General features: G+C 55.8%; 1 protein-coding gene across 3 annotated transcripts in view; it reads left to right on the top strand.

Moving 5' to 3' along the window:
- Positions 1-19396, top strand: part of FBLN2 (fibulin 2) — a 95718-nt gene that overhangs the window by 64529 nt on the left and 11793 nt on the right. For 2 of the 3 annotated variants that reach the window (XM_079777074.1, XM_079777073.1), the window contains 11 exons: positions 1332-1512; positions 5211-5420; positions 6035-6148; positions 6714-6815; positions 8804-8944; positions 12885-13019; positions 14998-15132; positions 16799-16942; positions 17091-17219; positions 17652-17777; positions 19159-19275. In XM_079777074.1, coding sequence (XP_079633200.1) covers positions 1332-1512; positions 5211-5420; positions 6035-6148; positions 6714-6815; positions 8804-8944; positions 12885-13019; positions 14998-15132; positions 16799-16942; positions 17091-17219; positions 17652-17777; positions 19159-19275 — 1534 coding nt within the window. The remainder of the gene's footprint in view (positions 1-1331; positions 1513-5210; positions 5421-6034; positions 6149-6713; positions 6816-8803; positions 8945-12884; positions 13020-14997; positions 15133-16798; positions 16943-17090; positions 17220-17651; positions 17778-19158; positions 19276-19396) is intronic. The other variant, XM_079777075.1, reaches the window with a different exon arrangement.

Genomic DNA, 19396 nt, shown 5'->3' with positions numbered 1-19396 from the left:
TTTCGGTCTGATGCCAGAGTGGACCCCAGCTCCCTGCAATCCGTTGCAGGGGTCAGCTCAGGGCGGCTATTATTGCAAATTAACCGCCATCTTGGTTGGGTTTATTTGCATATTTGCTCTGATTGGCTTGTGGGCGTGGCTTGGGTGTAACGAAGGTGCGGTTAATTTGCATATTACTGTTTTATTAGGTAGGATGGTGGGTCTTGACTAAGTGGAAGTGGTTACTATTGGGTGATACAGGTCTGGAGTACAGGCTATTGCTGTGTAACAAACAATCCCAAATCAAGTGATTCATGACTGGCTTATCTCATGAGGTAGTTTTGCTGACCTGGGCCATGCTCAGCTGATCTTAGCTGAGCTCGCTTAGGAGGTGTCTGCTGCCAGCTGATGGCTACACTGGCACTTTATGATTTAGGATGGCTGCAGCTGGGATGACTTTTTCCTACTCTATGTGGTCTCACAACTTGTAGCAGATTAGCCTTGGCTTGTTTAGTTAGTGGCGGGCAGGGTTCCAACACAGGGAATAAAAGTGTGCAAGGCCTTTTGAGGCAGGGGCTCAAAACTGGTATATTGTTACTTCTGTCTCATCCTATTGGCCAAAGCAAGTCGTGAGGTGCAACCAAGAGTTAGAAAATAGTCTCCCTTTTGATCAGAGGAACTGCACTATCACATTGCAAGACAATGGACACAGGGAAGAGGACATGATTGGGACTATCGATCAACCACAGTAGTTTAAACAATTGAAGATTTTTTAGAGGTGAGCAGTCTGGGACAGGGGTGTAGCTACACAGTAGCTTCAGGAACTCGGGCTTCTCTTTTTCTACTCAGTCATCTTTAGCTTTCCCTTCTATCTTGAAGGTCACTTCATGTCCCAAGATGGTTGTTAGAACTCCAGCCACCGTATCTGTTCCAAAGAGGAGGAAGGGGCATGTGAAAAGGATGTGCTTTCAAGTTGAGTCAGCCCCAGGTCCAAGCTTTTCTGAAAGCTCTACCCAGTGGTCTCCTAGAATCAGTGTGCTAGCAAAAACAGGGTGGGTGGAGTGGGTGTGACTGGGGCTAATTTGCAGTTCTTCTCATAGAGACCATTGATTAATTATTTCAAAAGACTTGCGTTAGCCCTACTCTGAGCCAGACGTGGGGAATGGAGAGCACATACTAGAAAGAAGAAACAAGACACGGTTAGTTCAGCCTCATTTATCAGCTCCTCTGCTGAGCCTGACCCAGGCTGCTTCCCGGGGGCGCTCAGTGAGCCCCACAGGCTCACAGACCCAGGGGAATGCAGGTGGGCTCTGGGGGCCAGGCTGTAGCAGTGACTGCATGTCTCCCTCCAGCAATGCTGTGACTGCTGTGGCCTGGGGCTCCGTGTGCGGGCTGAGGGCCAGTCATGCGAGTCCAACCCCAACCTGGGCTACCCCTGCAACCACGTCATGCTTTCCTGCTGTGAGGGTGAAGACCCCCTTATCGTGCCCGAGGTCCGCCAGGCTCCGGAGCCTGAGTCTGCACCACAGAGAGGTGGGTGTTGCCTCACCCTGATCCAGGGTCTATAGGATGGTTGGGTGAGGAGGAGAGAGCTTTTGGAGCTTCTAGCCACTGCTGGGTGACCCTGGCCTTCTGTGGAGACTCTGGGTCCATGGCCATTGTAGCGTGGGGCACAAGTTCTGCACACCAGAGTTCCTCAGTGGCTGCTGAGAATGGACTGAGGCCTGTCATTTCCAAGATGGTGATTTCATTCAGTTTTCCAAGTACCAATCACTTCACCCACTGAACTACCAACTACCTACTACCTATCACCTTCCACTCTCATCCACGCTTTTATCCATCCATCATCTCACCCATCTCCCACCCATTCTCTGTCTATTTTGCCATCCATACTCCACCCACTATACCATTCATCTACCATCCCTCATCTATCCATTCTCACATCCACTCATCCATCCATTCATCTCCCCCACCCATCTGCTTACCTGTTTGCCTACCCATGCACTCACACATTCATTTACTCATCCACCTGTTCACCTACCCATCTGTCTGTCCATCCATCCATCCATCAGTCTGTCCGTCCATTGGTCTTTCTATCCATCTTATTTATTTGTCCGTCCATCCATCTGCTCATGTATTCACCACCCCCAAACCTTTCACGTATCCATCATTCACTTACCTTTGTTCATCCATCCTCCATTCCTCTCACCTATGCCATTCTTGTGTCCTCAGGGAACAGGGTATAATTGGTATGGAGAATGCATTTGTAAATGTTGCCCCACCTGTCTGGTCAGCCTCTTCAGGCTAGCACTGCCTTTTATGCCTATATTAGCGGCCCAGTGCATGAAATTCGTGCATGGCGGGGGCGAGGAGGGGATGTCCCTCAGCCTGGCCTGCACCCTCTCCAATCTGGGACCCCTCGGGGGATGTCCGATTGCCGGTTTAGGCCCGATCTCGCAATCCAGGACCACTGGCTCCTAACCACTCACCTGCCTGCCTGCCTAATGCCCCCAACTGCCCTCCCCTGGCAGCCTGGTCACCCCCAACAGCCCTCCCCTGCTGGCCTGGTCGCCCCCGACTGCCCTCCCCTGCCGGCCTGATTGCTCCTAACTGCTCTCCCCTGCTGGCCTGATCACCCCTAACTGCCTCTGCCTCGACTCCCACCACCATGGCTTTGTCTGGAGGGATGTTGGACATCCGGAAGATGGCCGGTCAACCCAGTCTAATTAGCATATTACCCTTTTATTAGTATAGATTCTCAGCCTGGCCCTGTGCTTGTCCCAGAAGAGTCACTAGCAAATGACTGAATGAATGATGGGTGTGTTTGGTGGCCCCCCTTCACCACCAGACCACGAGTTCTCTGAGGGCTGATCAGACCTGTGCCCTTACCCTCTCTATCCTGACCTGGCACTGGTCCCCAGAAGCCATAGGGGGACCAGTGTGTGTGTGTGTGTGTGTGTGTGTGTGTGTGTGTTGGGGGGGAGGGAGCTCCAGGTACCAGTGTGGGCCCTGGAGCCTGCGTTTGCTCCTGCCTGAGGGTCAGGAGCCAGGTCTTAGAGCTTCCAGTCCTCAGTGTCCCTGGGATCTCCTCCCTCGTGTGCCGTCCATGTGCTGTGATCATTGTTTCAGCTGCCAGGTTCAGCCTCTGTCACCCTATCTAAGACTATCTCCTGGACTCAGGGCCATTAGCCTTCTTTGTGCCTCTGGGCCAGCAGGAGCCCAATCAAGGTGTGCCAGTGAGTCAGCAGGTGGTCTTTGTGGAGCTGGGCCTGCAGCCCTGGGGCTGGTGTCACAAAGCCCTGGCTGGCCACTTCTGCAGGTGTTCACACACTCTGCCCTGACCAGCCAGGGACCAGGTGCCCAGGAGGGTTCCAGAAGCACAGGCCTAGTCTTTCCTGCAGCTGTGTGGGCCTCTAGGGCACCTGTGGGCCCGTCCTGGCACTTCAAGGATTGGGAAGTGAAAACCCCAGAGGTGGTCCTAGCATCAAGGTTAATGTGTGACCCTTGGAGTCCAGCAGACTGGTTGGAATCCCAGGTCCACTGTTCTCCTCAGCAAGTCGTGGACCTTCTTGGAGACTTTGTCAGACACAGATTCTTCTCTCCTCCTCACTCCCTGCGGGGAGGGATGGCAGGATGCTCATCAGGGCTTGTGGTTCCTGACCCTGTTACTGTCGCCATGTTTTCATAGTCCAGATGAGGAAGCCTCACTTCGCCCTTGTGCAAAGTGGGTCCTTGGCATAGTTGGGACTCCCAGTAGGCTCCTGTTTTTGACCTGGGCTCTGGTGTACTGGATTTGACCAGACCCAGTCCATCCCTGGGTCTCTGTCATGATAATGCAAGACAGTGGAAATCTGGGCATGGGAATTAGATGCCTGCTGTCCAAAGTCAGGGGTTCCTGGGAGAAGACCTTGTATCCTGTGGGTACAAAGTTTGCTGGATGTGATGGTGGGCCCAACAGAAACCTGGGTCTCCCAGCAGGATGGGGCAGTGGCAAGCATATGGAGGGTGGACCAGGCCAGGGGAAGCTGACAGGACAGAGGGACTGGCTGGCCTCAGCAGCCAGCATGGGCACAAAGGCTGGCCAGTCCACGGAAGTGCCACATGATGAGGTTAGATCTAGGGGCTGCTTGAGCATGGGTGTAAAGGCCAGGGTAGCAACCATAAGTCTGATTCAAGGTAAAATTTGGGAGGAAGTCCAGCTTCAGGGGTCAGAGGGTAGACACAGGGCCAAGAAGGGTCCAGAGCCAGAGTTCATGTTTCCCTCCTTCAGTGACTAACTGGTGGGTAACCTGGGCCTCAGAGGACACAACTGGCAGGTCAGGTCAACCTGGGTGCCAGGCCTACTCAGGTGACCTTGTGCAAATCAACATGCACCTACGAGCTTCAGCATCACCGCTGCCGGGGGGACTATTGTGAGACATGCGCTGATGAAGCGGGCTGAGCATGAACCCTGCAGCATGACCAGCAGCTTGCCCAGCAGAGCTGGGCACAGGGTCATAGGGCTGGAACATCAGCCATCACGACCCTCCTGTAGGTGCCAGGCCTGGGCTGATTGGGCTGGAGCTTAATGTAAATGCCTTCAATATGAAACATGTTCTTCAGATGTGAGCATATGCAGTTGCTCCCTTGAGGGGCTTGGTGGCCTGGTGCTGGCAGACAGAGTTGGGGCCCCAGGCTGACATGGAGCGTGGAGGGGTTTCTGGCCTCTCCCTTTCCCATGACTGTAAATCGAGAGCTTTCTAAGGCAGCTCGGCCCTAGAAGTCTTCTCTCCCACTCTCACCGAGTCCCCAGTGCAGCCTGGAAGGCATGGGGAGACCTAGTGCTGTCCAAAGTGACACAGCTGGGAAAGCCTGAGTGATGGTTCAGATCTCAATCTGATGGAATCCAGTTTGGGGGCCCTTTCTGTTGCTAGGTGTTGTCCTCCCTGATGTCCCTGAGGTCAGAGGTCTGAATCCTATTTACCACTTTAGCCAAAGCTTCCTGAGGGCTTTTGTGGACCTGGCTCTGATGGGTTCACTGTTATTGCTGAGGTTTGTCCGCCCACCCATCCTTCATCCATCCACCCACCCATCCTTCATCCATCCACCCACCCATCCTTCATCCATGCACATTGCCTCAACTGGGCACGCAGAGTTCTGATGAGGACCTGCATTGATTTTCGGGGGGCCTGAAGTCTCAACCACCTGCTGGGGCCAACGCAGCTCCATCATGAGCACTGCCTCCTGCCCAGTTTCAGAGGTGCAGTTGGGGAGCCGGGAGGCCCTGTCACTGGGCATGGAGACTGAGCTGCCCAATAGCCTGCCCGGTGATGACCAGGATGAGTGCCTGCTCCTTCCGGGGGAGCTTTGCCAGCACCTCTGCATCAACACTGTGGGCTCTTACCACTGTGCCTGCTTCCCCGGCTTTTCACTGCAGGATGACGGCCGTACCTGCCGCTCAGGTAAGCACCTGGACAGTCCGGAGCCAGGGCCGGGGCTGATCTTGCCGGGCATTGTGGCATGCCAGGGGACTACGGGGTACTTCTCCCGCCACCCCACACATAGGAGCCTGCAGGATGCGGGGGTCTCTGGTGGGGGGCTTTGTGAGGCCAGGCAGATAGGCTCCTTTCCGGAACTGTCTGCAGGGGACACCCAGCGCCCTGCTCTGGGTTTGGGTGCAGAGCTAAGACCCAAGCCACATAGGCTCCCATCAACCTCATCTGTGTCCCCAGTGTGGGGCCCATGGTGGTTAAGCCCCAACAGGTAGCCTCGGGGGTTGCCACAGCCCCAGTCTGGGGGGACTTGCTCTCTGCCAGCTTCCAGGGATAGATTTGTCAGTCTAGAAAGTCACTCCTCTTCTTCCTTGCCTCCTCTGTCCTAAATATCTTACCTAAAGTGAGATTGCTACCTAACGTACGTTGCTTCCTGAGCCTCAGTTTCCTCTCCTGTGAAATGGGCGGGGGAGGATTTAAATGAGGCAGTTCCTGTCAAGTGCTGGCATGGGGCCTGTTGGAGCCTGTGTCCTGGCTGAAGATGTGAGACAGACCTTCCCTCCTGTCTGCTCTGCCTGGGACAGACAATGGCCCCCCACAGCCAGTGGCTGCAGAGGAGTCTGCACTGAGGTCGGAACCCTCCCAAGTGGCGCCCAACACCATCCTGCTACCACGGCCACAGCCCAACACGTGCAAAGGTAACTTGTGTCGGGGGAGGGGTCTGGCCATGTGCAAAATGGGTGCTTCTGCTTGGGGGGTGGCTGGTCTTGCCTACGGGAACTCAGTGTGGCTGAGGAGGTGCGAGTTGTGGGGAGGGTCAGCCGGGGGGAGAGAGGATTGTATGTGACCTGGGCGATTGTATGTGACCCCAAGCAAGCCAATTAGCTACCCTTTTGGTCTTAGTTCCTGTGAAATTGAGAGGATATGTTCTTGCTTGTGGAACTGTTGTGCAGACAATAATGTGTAAAAGCCCTTTTTTCTGCTCCTCTCTTCCTTGGTCCTGCTCTCTGCATCTGCTCTGTATTCTCTCTATCTCCTCCTCAATCCCATCCCTGTTTCTGGAGGGAAGCTTTGGTGTCCAAGTGGTGGTGGTGGTGGCGGGAGATCTAGTCCATTATCTCAGACACAAGCTGAGGTATGAGCCAGTTTAACAGTGAACTTGGAAAAGGGGGCCGGAGTGAGGCTTCTTGGCTCCCAGTCCCTGCGCCTGTAGGACAGAGACAGAAGGGATGAGCCTGCTGATTTCTGTGCATCTCCTCTCAGACAATGGGCCTTGCAAGCAGGTGTGCAGCGTTATTGGAGACACAGCCATGTGCTCCTGCTTCCCCGGCTATGCCATCATGGCGGATGGTGTGTCCTGTGAGGGTGAGTACCATGGGGGTTACCCTCATACTTGTGCAAACCTGAGTTTCCTGTGGTCAGGGCCCCAGGGTGGAGATCGGACAAACAGAATGAGGGAGGTGGTCCGTATCTAAAACTTGGAAGATTAGTGAGGGAACAGGTTTGGCTACTTTGATGAAGAGCCCCAAATAGCTTACCCAGAGATTCCTCTCATGTCACCATGCACAGGTGTTTGTGCAGTTCGGGGTGGACGCACAGATTGGCCAGGACCCCACACCTCTTTTGTCCTGTCTGCTGTTCTCTAGAGCAGTGCTTCCTACACGTGAGCGTGCACCAGAGCCAGCTGGAAGCCTGGCTACAGCACGGACCCTGAGAGTTCTGTGGAATCCCCAGAGCTTCACCCAGGAGGTCTGGAGTGGGGCCTGAGAATTTGTATTTCTCACTAGACTCCAACTGCCCTGTCCTTGAAGGTTGCCTGTTTGCATGACCAAAGTCTGTTCTGACCACATTGTCCCTGTTCCAGCCATGGGTGGAGAGAGGGAAAGAGCGCGCACGCCCATTACTGTAGGGCAGGACCTGGAAGTGGCATTCACCCCTCCCATTTGCCTCTGATGGGGAGCAAGACTAGGGGGAAGAGTCCCAACTGGATGGCACGTACTCAGTTCTGTTACTGAAACCAAGGAGGGGAGAGCGGATGTTGGTGACAATTACCTACCTTTGTCATGAACAAAGGGGCTGAAGAGGTTCCAAAAGCATGTCCCTTTCATGCCTTCAACCCTGCTAGGTCTGGATCTTGTCTCAGTGGGGCCTCTGTCAGCCAGCCTTCCTCCTGAGATGGGGCATTGGGCCCAACACCTGTTGGGTGGTTTCCACAGTGAACGGTGCCTTGGGAACAACCTGAGAGGCCTCAAGACTGCACCTCTTCATGTCTTGAGTCAGGACAGACATGGAGCAGGCACATGGTCTAACACACACTTCAGTTCAGGTTCAGGTTCAGGAGAGGTATCCATGGTGGGTTTCGGGGTACCAGGATTAAGTCTGTCCAGGAAAATGCCCACATCCCTGCCAGAAGCGGAAACCTATTTCTAGGCCCTCGGCTGAGACAGTTTTCTGATTTGTATGAAAACCATCCAGTGCCCAGAGAAGACAGGAGACATGCCCAGGGCACACAGCATGGTGACGACAGGCAGGCCTTGATCTCAGATGGTAGGGTCAGATCTCAGGTACTCTCTGGGCTTTGTTCCCCATCTCTTGGGGTCCTGAAGACAGAATGTATCTCTCCTGGGCTGGGATTCCCTTGGGCCTAGCCAGGCTGCAGGCCAGTCTCTGCGTCTCTCGAGGTCTCCCTCCTCTGCAGAGTCCCCGGCAATATAGGCTGTGGGTTCCAGGCCAGAGGTTGCAGACAGGCATTCTGAGGGTGCAGCTTAGCCAGCAGGGGAGTCCTGCTGGGCTCTATCCTATTTAAAATAATCAAATGGGTTCCCAACCATGAGAACCTCAAAAAAATTTTTTAAAATGTCCAGATTTCCGTTTTCTCTTGAAACTTTGTAAAAACTGCCCACAAGGGGCCCCCAGCTCGGTCCCTCTGAACAGAGCACAGGCCCCGCCGTGCTTCAGAGCCTCCTCCGGCTCCTCCTCCCATTGTGTGGCCAGCCTGACCTCCGAGCACTTGAGTTTGCAGCCACTGCTTGTGTGGCCCCCAGGCGCCTGTGGAGGTGAGCACCTCGAGGATGTGGGGCAGACAAACTCTGCCTCTGCCCACTTTGACAGTTGGCAGGCAGGCTGCTTCCCCTCTCTGACCCTGACCTTACCACCTGTCCTTACTGGGATTCTAGCTTTGACTGTACAAACTCAGACTTGGGCCCAAAGCCCAGAGGTACACTGATGGGCTGGGAGGTCCCCAGCTGGTGCCGCCCCTCTCTAGGCCTCAGTTGCCCTGTCTGTGACCGGATGCTCCGTGACAGGCTATGCCCTCTAATGGCCCTTGTTTTTCCTTCTGCGGCTGTCACTAGACCGAGACGAGTGCCTGCTGGGTGCTCACGATTGTAGCCGGCGACAGTTCTGTGTGAACACCCTGGGATCCTTCTACTGTGTCAACCACACAGTGCTCTGTGCCCAGGGCTTTATCCTCAACGTGCACAGGAAGTGCGTGGGTAAGCGAGGCCCCGCTGCCGCTCTGCGCCACACCAAGCCCATCACACATGCTCCAGGGCCTGCCCTCTGCACTTGAGCGCTCAGCACAGCTGGCTCCCCGTGTCCTGTCCTGCGTGTCCTCGTGTCCTGTCCTGTTTCTCCACCGACGCCCCTGGGGGGCTGCTTTCCCCAAGGACCTGCCTGAGAGTCAGAAAACTCTAATGGATGTCTGACTTGGCTGGGTCCCTGGAACAAGGAGGTCAGACCTGTGGGCAGCAGGAGAGAGTGTGTGAGGTCTGGAGGCAGGGGCCTGGGTGTGAAGCAGGACCCTCTAGTATCCCTCTGGCCTTGGATAAATGACTTCCATTTTCCAAGCCTCAGTTTGTTCATCTCTAAAAAGAAAGCACTGAGGGCCCCGATCCTCCTCAGAGGTTATATTACCTGTGTGTGTGGTACAGCGGAGGCTGGGCGTAGTGACCATGTGATGGCAGCTGTTGAGATTGCCCTTAGATGTATCCAGACTCCCCTCCAGAGGTGAATGGATGAAGCCAGATCTGAAAGACCAGCTTTGCACCCCAGCGTAGTGTTCATTTGCTGTGTTAGCATGAGCCATGGGGCTCTCCTCTGAGACTGTTTCCTTCCCTCTAACCTCAGAGCTTGGAGGGCTGGGCAGGGCTGGTGCCCCATTCCTGCCTGCACATGGTGCTTGGTAACAGCTTGTCCTACCTGCCTCGCAGTGCCTGTGTAGCTGGGCGCTGGGGCTCCCGGTGTGCTCTTTGGCCAGCGAGGTGGGTGGACTCGATGTTGACCCACATCTGGAGGAAACGTTACAGACCCGAAGTCACAGGGGCTTGGGCAGACTGGGAAGTGCTACGGAAGACAGGCCAAGGGAGAGGCCGTCCTAGCTGTGGGTCTGCACGTGCCTCCTGTTTGCACCTGCCTCCAAGGACGGCTAGGACTTGCTGGTGGAAGGAACAACTCACACAAAGGTGTGGTGTGGCGGTGGGAACAGTGCAGGTGCGATCAGGGCACATGTCCAGAGCCCAGTCCGTCGTCTGTGTGTTTGGGGACCATGTACAGGCTGGACATGTTTGTTCCCTCGCCCTCTGCTGCTGGGCTGATAGGCTGTGTGCTGGGCTGTGCAGCACTGCAGACATGTTTGCCCTGGCCTCCAGCCATCGGCACAACATGTGCCCTCCACGTGCTTGCCAGTGGTTGGGCAGCTCTTCCTGTCTGGGCTGTGTGTGTGTGTGTGTGTGTGTGTGTGTGTGTGTGTGTGTGTGTGGGAAGGCAGGTCCCAAGCCTGGCAGCACCCCTCCCAGGATGCCTGCCTGCCTGCCATGGCGCGGGGTGCCGCTCCGCTGGCGGCCTGGAGAAAGGACCGTGTGCTAAAGGAGGTGCCGGGAGCCCGAAGGCAGGCTCTGGGATTAAAGGAGCAAAGGCCCATTTCATTTATCAAGTTGATGAGGGCACATTTTCACTCATCTCTTCTCTCCTTACTCATCCTGCACAGACTACTCAGGGTCTCTTCTTTGTCCTCCTCGTCCACTCACGTGTTCATCTTATCTGTTAAATCATTCTTTCCATCATTCTTCATCCACAAATGTGTACTTGTATCTTCTGCAGTTCACTTGTTAGCTCCAGGCATGTTTGTTAACCCCCGCTGGGAGATGGGAAACTGGGGCCCAGATGAAGATAGTGTTTGCTGCAGCCAGACTGCCTGGGCTAAAACCCTGGCTCTGCCACTTCCTAGTTATAAGACCTTAGACATGTCACTTACCCTCTCTGAGCCTCAGTTTCCTCCCCTGTGGAATGAGATAGTAATAGCACCCACCTCAGAGGGTCACTGTGGAGATTAAATGTATAGAATTTACAAGTATTGGATGTCATTATTGTGATTCAGTCCATGTGTTATACTGAGGCAGCCTGCTCAGGTAGTGAGTTTACAATCACCAGAGGGAAAGTAGGACAGTGTTGGGTGGTGCCAAGTCCAGAGGACCTGCAATGGACATGTGACCTCTGTGAACACTCCCCTGGGCCTTGCTGTTTGCCTTTTGTGCCTTGCCCTTTAAAAACTGTCTGGGCTCCTGGGAAAGGTGTCCAAGGTGGACGGGGCTTTGAGAAGATAGGAGGGCAGCAGTCGCCAGCTCTGTGGCCTAGCCCACAGCAGGGGAAAGGGCAGTTCTGGGCAGACTGTGTGGCTTTGGCCGGCCACTCCCCTCTGGAGGCCTGCGGCAGGATGACGGGTCCGTGCACGCCTGGTGCCGGCACCCGCGGTCCGTGGTGTCTGCCGTTGTTCACGCCGTGACTCCTCCCAGGGTCTTTCTCCTGGGCTCTGGCGTCTCTAGGTCCTGGGAATAAGTCTCCCTCTGTTAATCCACCCTGCAAATTAGAAGTTCTTACTTTGCCAACCAAGCCTTCCTTGGAAGCCACTGACCCAGAACGCTTTCTTTTCCTACCCCATCCCCATCCAAACCAGGGTTGGCCTGGCCTTAACCATTTGTTTCACCTGTGAGTTTGGGAGAGTCTCTTTGCCCACAGCCCTGCCTCCCTCCTCTCCACCTGGTCCCATCATCCTTGTGGACTCGGCTCCGATGTAGCTCCTCCTGAGCAGAGACTTACAGTTTGGTCCCGAGTGGATGGTGCTCTGCCCTGGGTCTGGAGACAGCTTTCCTCCCGAGTCGCCGCCCTGCCTTTCCTGTCTGCCCTGCCAGGCTGACAGTTCCTTGAAGGCAGGGGCTGTGGTGACACCCCCATGTGACCCCCTGGACCTAGCACCACAGAACAGGCACTAGTGAATGTGTGTCCAGGAGTGACAATCAGTGAGTGACTGCCCCCACCAGGCACAGCTTGCAGGCCGGCCCTGCCATGTGTCCGTGTGTCCTCGCACCAGACCTGTGGTGATGCCAGGGTTGGGAACTCTCCACAGGCTCTTGTCCTTGTTGCTGCTGCTTCTCTCTCCCTTCCCCACTGCTCATCTGGGAGTCAATCCTTGGCCTCTTCCTCTGTGCCCTGCCCCCCAGATGAGTCCGGCAGCTGCCCGCTCTCAGATTAGTACCTCTGTGTAGACCCCTTCGGTGAACTCAGAGGTGTGTCTCCAGCTGCTTCTTGACTCAGATTCACTGTGGCCTCAGGGCTCCCGTCCTTCCCCTGTGAGCCTACTTCTCCTGGCGCCCCTGTCAAGGTGCTAGTTCACCTGTCACCTGCTTGGCCGGGATGCTTTGCAGACCTCTTGGCTCTCTTTTTCTCTCACCTTATCTGTTACTGGCAGATCCTGTTGGTCCATCTTCACTGTGTTTTCCAGAACCGACTGCTTTTCCTTCCTCCGTGGATGGCAGTCCAGCATCTCCTAATAGCTTCCGTTTTCATCCCTGGAGTATTCACACCCAGCCAGCTCCTACCCCCTTCTACATCTCCTAACACTGTTCTCTAGCCTGCAGGACACCCCTCCTGGCTGGCCCTGGGCCTGCCTAGCAGGCCTCTTCAGTGCCCTGGCATTGGCTCTCTCCTCTGCCTAGAGTATCTGCTGGGCTCATTCTGTCACTTCTTCAAATGCTTGCTCTAATGTCCTCTTCTTTGAGGACCCTCCCCTGACCTCCTACTTAATGTGGTGTGTGCCCACCCGCCCTCAGCACTCCTCCTCTCCTTTACCCACGGTGCTCACGACTGCCATTCCTGTTACATGTCTGCTTACACAGCCGTTGGGCCTCCACTCTTTGAGTGTCCCCAGGATGGCGGGTTCATCTGTCTTGTTCGCCATGAATCCCTGGTGCCAAGAGCAGTGCTTGTTGGCACGTGGCAGGTGCTCAGTAACTGTCCAATGAATGGGTGCTTGGACAGTGGGTGTCAGCCCTGCGCTACTCTGGGTGGGGAGCACCTCGAGGGCAGTGCTGGCTGCACTCAGCCACTGCCCGGGCAGCACGCTGTGCGCAGTCTCTGACGGCATCCCTCTCCCTGCAGACATCAACGAGTGTGTGACGGACTTGCACACGTGCAGCCGGGGCGAGCACTGCGTGAACACAGTAGGCTCCTTCCGCTGCTACAAGGCTGTCACCTGCCAGCCGGGCTACACTCTCGAGGAAGGCGAGTGCGCAGGTGAGGATAGGTCTGCAGGCCTTCCCCTGATCTGGCGCCTGACCTGCTGTCGCCACCCTCTCACCCCCTTCAGACCCATCCCTGACCTGCCCAGAGTCACGCGCTCCCAGCACGTCGGTTTTATGCCTCTGGGAAGACTCCACAGATGTTGGCATTTGAGGTAGAGGGGGTGTCTGAGCCCGATGCGGTAGGCTAGGGTGTGCTCCTGGCTTTGCTACCATCGCTGGTGTCTGGGTGCCACTTATCCCCTTGCCATGCCTCAGTTCCCATTTGTATGTTGGGGTGGAGCTCCATGGATCACTTCTATCCCTTTTACTGGAAAATTCTAGCTTCCTGGAAAGAGGGAGAAGTTTCACTGAACCTCTTCCTGTGCCTATAGGTTCTGGGTGGCAGGGACATGTGGTAGGCATGGTATCCTTGTTCCTGATCTCCTGGTGAGGCACATGAGGCCGCACAGGCAAACAAGAAGATGGCAGAGCAGTCTTGGCTGGGTGCTCTGTTAGGTGGGGAGTCAGGGGGGGCCCCTGTGGAGGTAAAGTCAGAGTGGAGATCTACATAATGAGAAGCTCTGGGAAGGGTGTTCTAGGCAGGGGAACAGCAAGTGTGGGGTCTTTTGAGAGGAGAGAGATCTTGACACTGAACAGAAAGAGAATTTCGAGGTTTGAAGCAAGCATGCCAACAGCTTGGAAGGAGGGCACGAGGCCGCAGACCCTGTTAGGAAAGGAGCTTGGAGTCTGTTTCACATGTGATATGAAGCATCACCAGGGAGGGAAGACCTCCTGAAACGCTTGTTTGTTACAAGTCTCCGAGGATGATGAGAAGGAGCCCTGAGGTTGGCTGTGAGCTCAGGGAGGTGGATTAATACAGTCCTGTCTGGCTCTAAGCTGATCGCGGAGTTGGAGGTTGGGTGAGCTAGGAGGAGAAATGAGCCCAGCCCCCTCTGCCTATCTGAGTGCACACCCGTGACCACCCACAAGGGCAGATGCAGACCCAGGGCCAGCCCCTCTCGAAGAAGCCAGGCACCTGGGGAGGGTGCCACCTCCCTGGACATGCCCCAGCATCCCTTAACCCTCTCTCAGCTCAGGCTGCTGGGCTCCGTGGAGTGTGGAGAGGCTGCCTCTCAAGCACCAGGTGGTAATCAGACAGGGGCTGTGCACGTTCATGTCCACCTGCCTGGAACACAGTACGGGGCCCCCTAGAGACTGGGCTGCTGTGGGACAGCGGTGGAAGCTTTGGACACTAGAGAGGGAATGGTGGAGGGACAGAAGACATACAGACTCTTGGGCGTTGGTCTGGCAGTCAGTGAAGCCTAATGAGTTATGGCCTGCCCTTAATTCTGTGTCACCTTTCTGCTCTGCCTGTTTCCTGGTCTGTAAAAGCGGCCTGATTGCCTGCCGTGCAGGAAGCACGGGAACGTAGAGGGCCAGTGCTGGGTAAGCCACGGAGCGCTGTGCAGAGGTGGGCCTGTTCACCTGCTCAGTGCCGTAGCAGGTAGGGGCAGCAACTCCATCCGGGTCTGGCAGCTCCACCCTCAGAAGCCATGAGCCTTGCTGCTGCCAACGCCACTTCCAGAGAAGCCTGGGCACACGGCCTTAGGGATCTGAGCTCAGGTCCCCATTTTTGCCTACCCAGGGAAGCTTGGAGCAGTGGTTAAGGGTGCAGGCCCAACCAGCACCCACTAGCTATGGAGCCATGTCTGTGCTTCGGCTCCCCTGTGTAAGAAGGGGCTTGCCATCGCCCCTACTTCCTAGGGTTGTTGTGAGCATTAAGTTGATAAACACATCTGCGTGCTGGGGACAGTGCCTGGTACCATGGAAGAGCTCAGTAAACATGGCGATGTCATTGTTTCATTGTTATTGGGCGGGGGCTGGCAGCGACAGTGCTCTGCCCGATTCCCATGATGCAGAATACCTTAGTAACCATCAAGTTCATGGTTGGATATGTGGGCAAGGGCCCTGACTCCCTGCCTCTGTGCCAGATGTGGATGAGTGTGAGCTGGGCACGCACAACTGCCAGGCGGGCTTCACATGCCAGAACACCAAGGGCTCCTTCTACTGCCAGGCACGGCGCTGTATGGAGGGCTTTCTCCCGGACCCCGAGGGCAACTGTGTGGGTGAGTGGGGTGGAGAGCGCCCTGGCCTGGGTGTCTTTCCAAAGGGTCGTGGGCTGGGGACTCTGAGGGTTTAGAGATCAAGGAGATCTGACTTGTTCTTACTCTCGCCCAGCCCCAGCAGTCACCTGCAGATCAGAAGCTCTTTTCCTGAGCTGTTAAACCTTGGCTGAGTTACTTCTCTAGTCCTCAGTTTACCCATCTCTGAGGTTGGACTGGATGAATGTGTACCCAGTTTCTTTCAACCCAGTTAATAGGAAGGATATATTTTATATCTTGACATGGCGCGCGCGCGCACACACACACACACACACACACACACACACACACACACGCAACTGGAAAATAAGCCTCACAAAACATTACAGCACGTGGTACAGTAACGGGACCTGGAGGCTGATTGCATGTGTACTCATGGGTTGAGATCTGCAGTTTCACCAGAGACTGGCCTCGTAGTCCCCATGTGGGTCTGATGAGGCCATCTCTCTTCCACGGCTTCCAAAGAGCCCGTGGTCTGTAGCCTGGAGGCTCCATCCACCCAAGGCTGCTGACCACGAGGCCTGGAGGCAGTGCACCAGTTCCTCAGGGGACAGGCACCGTCAAGGCCACACTCACCTGGGAGGGAAGACAGAGGGAGGTGGAGAGGCAGACACTGCGCGGGCCAGCCACTGGTGCAGACAGAAATGGACATGTTAGAACACAGCTCTGTCACATGCCCTCTCAGCAGCTGTGGGATGTGTGTCCCCATCTTACAGGTGGACACTTTATCTGAAAGCTTTCTTAAGACTCTTTGGGGATCCTTCTAGCCAATCTGGGATGTGGAGCACTTCCTGAGGCACCCCCTTAACAGCTGTGTCCCAACATTGTCACAGGACATGGCAACTCCTCAGGACACTTCACGCTGTGGACATGGGAAGTTCGCTTTGGTCTGCCTGAGACACCCCAGCAGGGTCCGGGCAAGGTGGGGCAGGGTCTGCCCACTGCAAGCATTCCTCAGGGACTCACTCACTGACATTCCCGTAGCCACTGCGGGACGTCTGGGTGGAACAAGACATCTTAGAGGGGAGAGATTAAATAAGCAAACACATTTATACAGCTATTCAAGGCTGCTTTCCGCAGTAATAAAACAATAGAGATATAAGCTAAAGGGTTTCTCTACCTACAATGGTCAGGCAGGGCATCCCCGAGGAGGTGGCATTGGGGCAGGGCCTGAGGAAAAAGGGAGCCAACCATGAAAATATTAGGGGGTGGTGTGTGCCAGAGGAGGGGTGGCAGCAGGTGCAAAGGCCCTGCGTGGTGCTGTGCCCAGGCCCGGTGGGATGAGGAGGGGCCAGCGGGCTGAGCACAGTGTGCAGTAGCAAGAGAGGGTAATTGGACAAGCTGGCAGGTTTGGAGAGGCCAGAGGTGGGTGTGACTTCCACAGTTATCCTAGAAGTCAGCCTTGTTTCCCTCCACCCCCGGCTCTAGCTGCTCTGTTACAAAGCAACTGGCAGGCGCTTGGGTTCTGAAAATTGGAGCCTTTTGTGCCATGGAACAGTCTGACCCCATTCCTAACCTGGGCTGATCTGGAGCCTAGGACCGGCCTCCTCCCAGTGTAGTCCTGGACCCAGATGCTGGGGCTGGGGAGGGGCTGTGCCAGGCTCCCTGTCACCCATACCCACCTCTGCAGACATCAACGAGTGTACATCACTGTCTGAGCCATGCCGCCCTGGCTTCAGTTGCATTAACACGGTGGGCTCCTACACATGCCAGCGGAACCCACTGCTCTGCAGACGTGGCTACCACGCCAGCCAGGATGGGACCAAATGTGTAGGTAAGGCCAGTTAGCTCTCTGCTCCCTCCCTCCCCCCACCCCCCTCCCCCCCTGCCAGCCTTGGCCTTTCTGGGTTCCTGGCCTGTGGGAGACCCCTGTAGGGAGCGAGCTTGGGCCTCAGGATATCTTTCTTACCTTCCCCTGGCAGATGTGAATGAGTGTGAGGCGGGCATGCACAACTGCAGGGAGGGCCAGGTGTGCCATAACCTCCCTGGCTCCTACCGCTGCGACTGCAAAGCCGGCTTTCAGCAGGATGCCTTTGGTCAGGCCTGTGTAGGTAGGTGGAGGCTGGTTGCCAAGACCCCCATCCAGCTCCCCTGAGCGGTGCCCACCTGCCCCAGGCCAGCCTTCTGGCCACCTCCTCCTTTCTGAAAGCCCCTACCTCACCCTGCCCTCTCTGGGCTTGACTGCTCTCCTGCCTCTTGTCTAGCCATGACTCTACTCCCTCTGCTCTTCTCAGCCTCGTCCCCGTTGCCCTCTTCTCTTGCCGCTTGCTGTGTCTATCTGTCCCTCCATCTGTCTCCAGTCTCCCTCCAACACTCTCACTGCCTTTCTCCCCTGTCCTCAGTCTTTTTGCTCCCCGTCTCTGTCTGGCTCTCTCCCTATCTCTTCTGGGTCCCTGGATCCCTCTTCCAGCCCCCTCTTATACCGGGGGTGGAGGGAGCCAACTTCCGGGAGTTGCCCACCCGCCTTCGTGGCCTGCCCACAGATGTGAATGAATGCTGGACTTCCCCTGGCCGCCTATGCCAGCACACATGCGAGAACACACTTGGCTCCTACCGCTGTTCCTGCGCCTCCGGCTTCCAGCTGGCTGCTGATGGCAAGCACTGCAAAGGTACCGCTGACCCAACCCCCTTCCCCAGCCCTCCTCACTTTCCTCCTGGGGAGGAGAGTCTGCTGAGACCCTTGGGGAAGCTGTGCGCCTCGCCTTGACCACTGGGCCTGGCAAAGGAGCCGGCCCTGCCATGGGTCAGGACCAGGCCAGGCCAGAGGAGTGTGACCAGGCCCAGCTGCATCAGACAGCATTTGAATGGATTCCCAAACCTGACCTCATTCTCACTCATTCACTCATTTGTATTACAATCACATGTGAGCACCTCCTTGTGCCCGGCTGTTGTAGGGATGGGGCCTCTTCCTCTGAGGCATTGCCGTGGTCATTCATTCACTTTATGGCTCTTAAGCCTTCACACACCCCATCCCTACCTACTGCCCTTTCTCCACTGCTCTACTGGCTGAGGGTAGAACCTCAGAGATGAAACCAGTGTGGCCTCTGGGCCTGGAAGCTCAGAGCCTGGGAGAGGTCATTCATTCATTCATTCATTCATTCATTCTGTGTGTTGTGAGGTCCTGAAGATCTAGATGGGAATCAGTGGCCCGCGAGGCCCTGCCCAATCTGACTTCCCTCCTCCCACTCCCTGCACTCACTCTGTTCTGACCACACCCACTGGTCCTTGAGGGCGCCACCGCAGGGTCATTGCTCTTGTACCTTCTTCTTCCTGGAATGCTTCCCTCGATGCCCACATGGCTTAGAAATTGCAACCCTCCCAGACACAGTCCCTGCTTCATTCTCTGCTCTTTCTCTGTTGCACTTGCTACCTTTTGACACACTGGTTATCCTACTCATTTAATTAGCTCCATCTCTCCTCCGTCCCTCTGCAGCACAATCAGTGGGACTTTATTCCTCTTGTTCATGGTGACATGCCCAGTGCCAGCAGTTCTTAGCTGGGTGAATGAAAGACCCATCTTGCCCGCAGAGTCCAGTTGGTGTTCCTTCTAAGCCGGGAGACAGCGCTTCACTCAATCCCCCACTCATTGTTCTGCCCACATTCTCCTGCTCATCAGCACTTGCACCTCCCCTCCCCCAGGCAGTGGCTGATGTTAGAGGCCTGAGGGGTTCCTTGTTAGCACCTGGGTGGCACTTGGAGAGCCATGTGTGTCATGTGCCGAGGACCCTCAGTAGGGAAGCATCTAGTTCCTGACCAGGGATCTGAGTCCAACCTTGTGGCTGCTTCTTCCAGGCAGCGGGCCAGGCCAGGACTCCATAGTAAGTCCAGCCCTGCCCCTGCTCAGCTGCCTGCCCCAGGTGTGCCACTTGTCCTTACCTGGGCCTCTGATTCCTCATTTGCTTAAGGGGAGGCACCCCAGGTGAGCCTGGAGTCTGGTTCTCATCTCTGGGTTAGGGGATTCCACTGTGACCACCGCTGGTCTCCCTGTAGATGTGAACGAGTGTGAGGCCCAGCGCTGCAGCCAGGAGTGCGCCAACATCTATGGCTCCTACCAGTGCTACTGTCGCCAAGGTTACCAGTTGGCCGAGGATGGGCACACCTGCACAGGTACCTCAGCTCTGCGCAGGGACCCTTCCTGAGAGGCACCCATTCCCTGACTACCTGGCTCCCAGAGAGGCTCTGCTTGGCCAGGGATACAGAGGACACTCAGAGGCTTTAGCATCAAATC

Source organism: Cnephaeus nilssonii, assembly GCF_951640355.1.
Source record: "Cnephaeus nilssonii genome assembly, chromosome: 7".
Classification (NCBI taxonomy): Eukaryota; Metazoa; Chordata; class Mammalia; order Chiroptera; family Vespertilionidae; genus Cnephaeus; species Cnephaeus nilssonii.
Note: the sequence above shows the minus strand (reverse complement) of the source record. Positions and strands in the feature narration are given on the sequence as shown.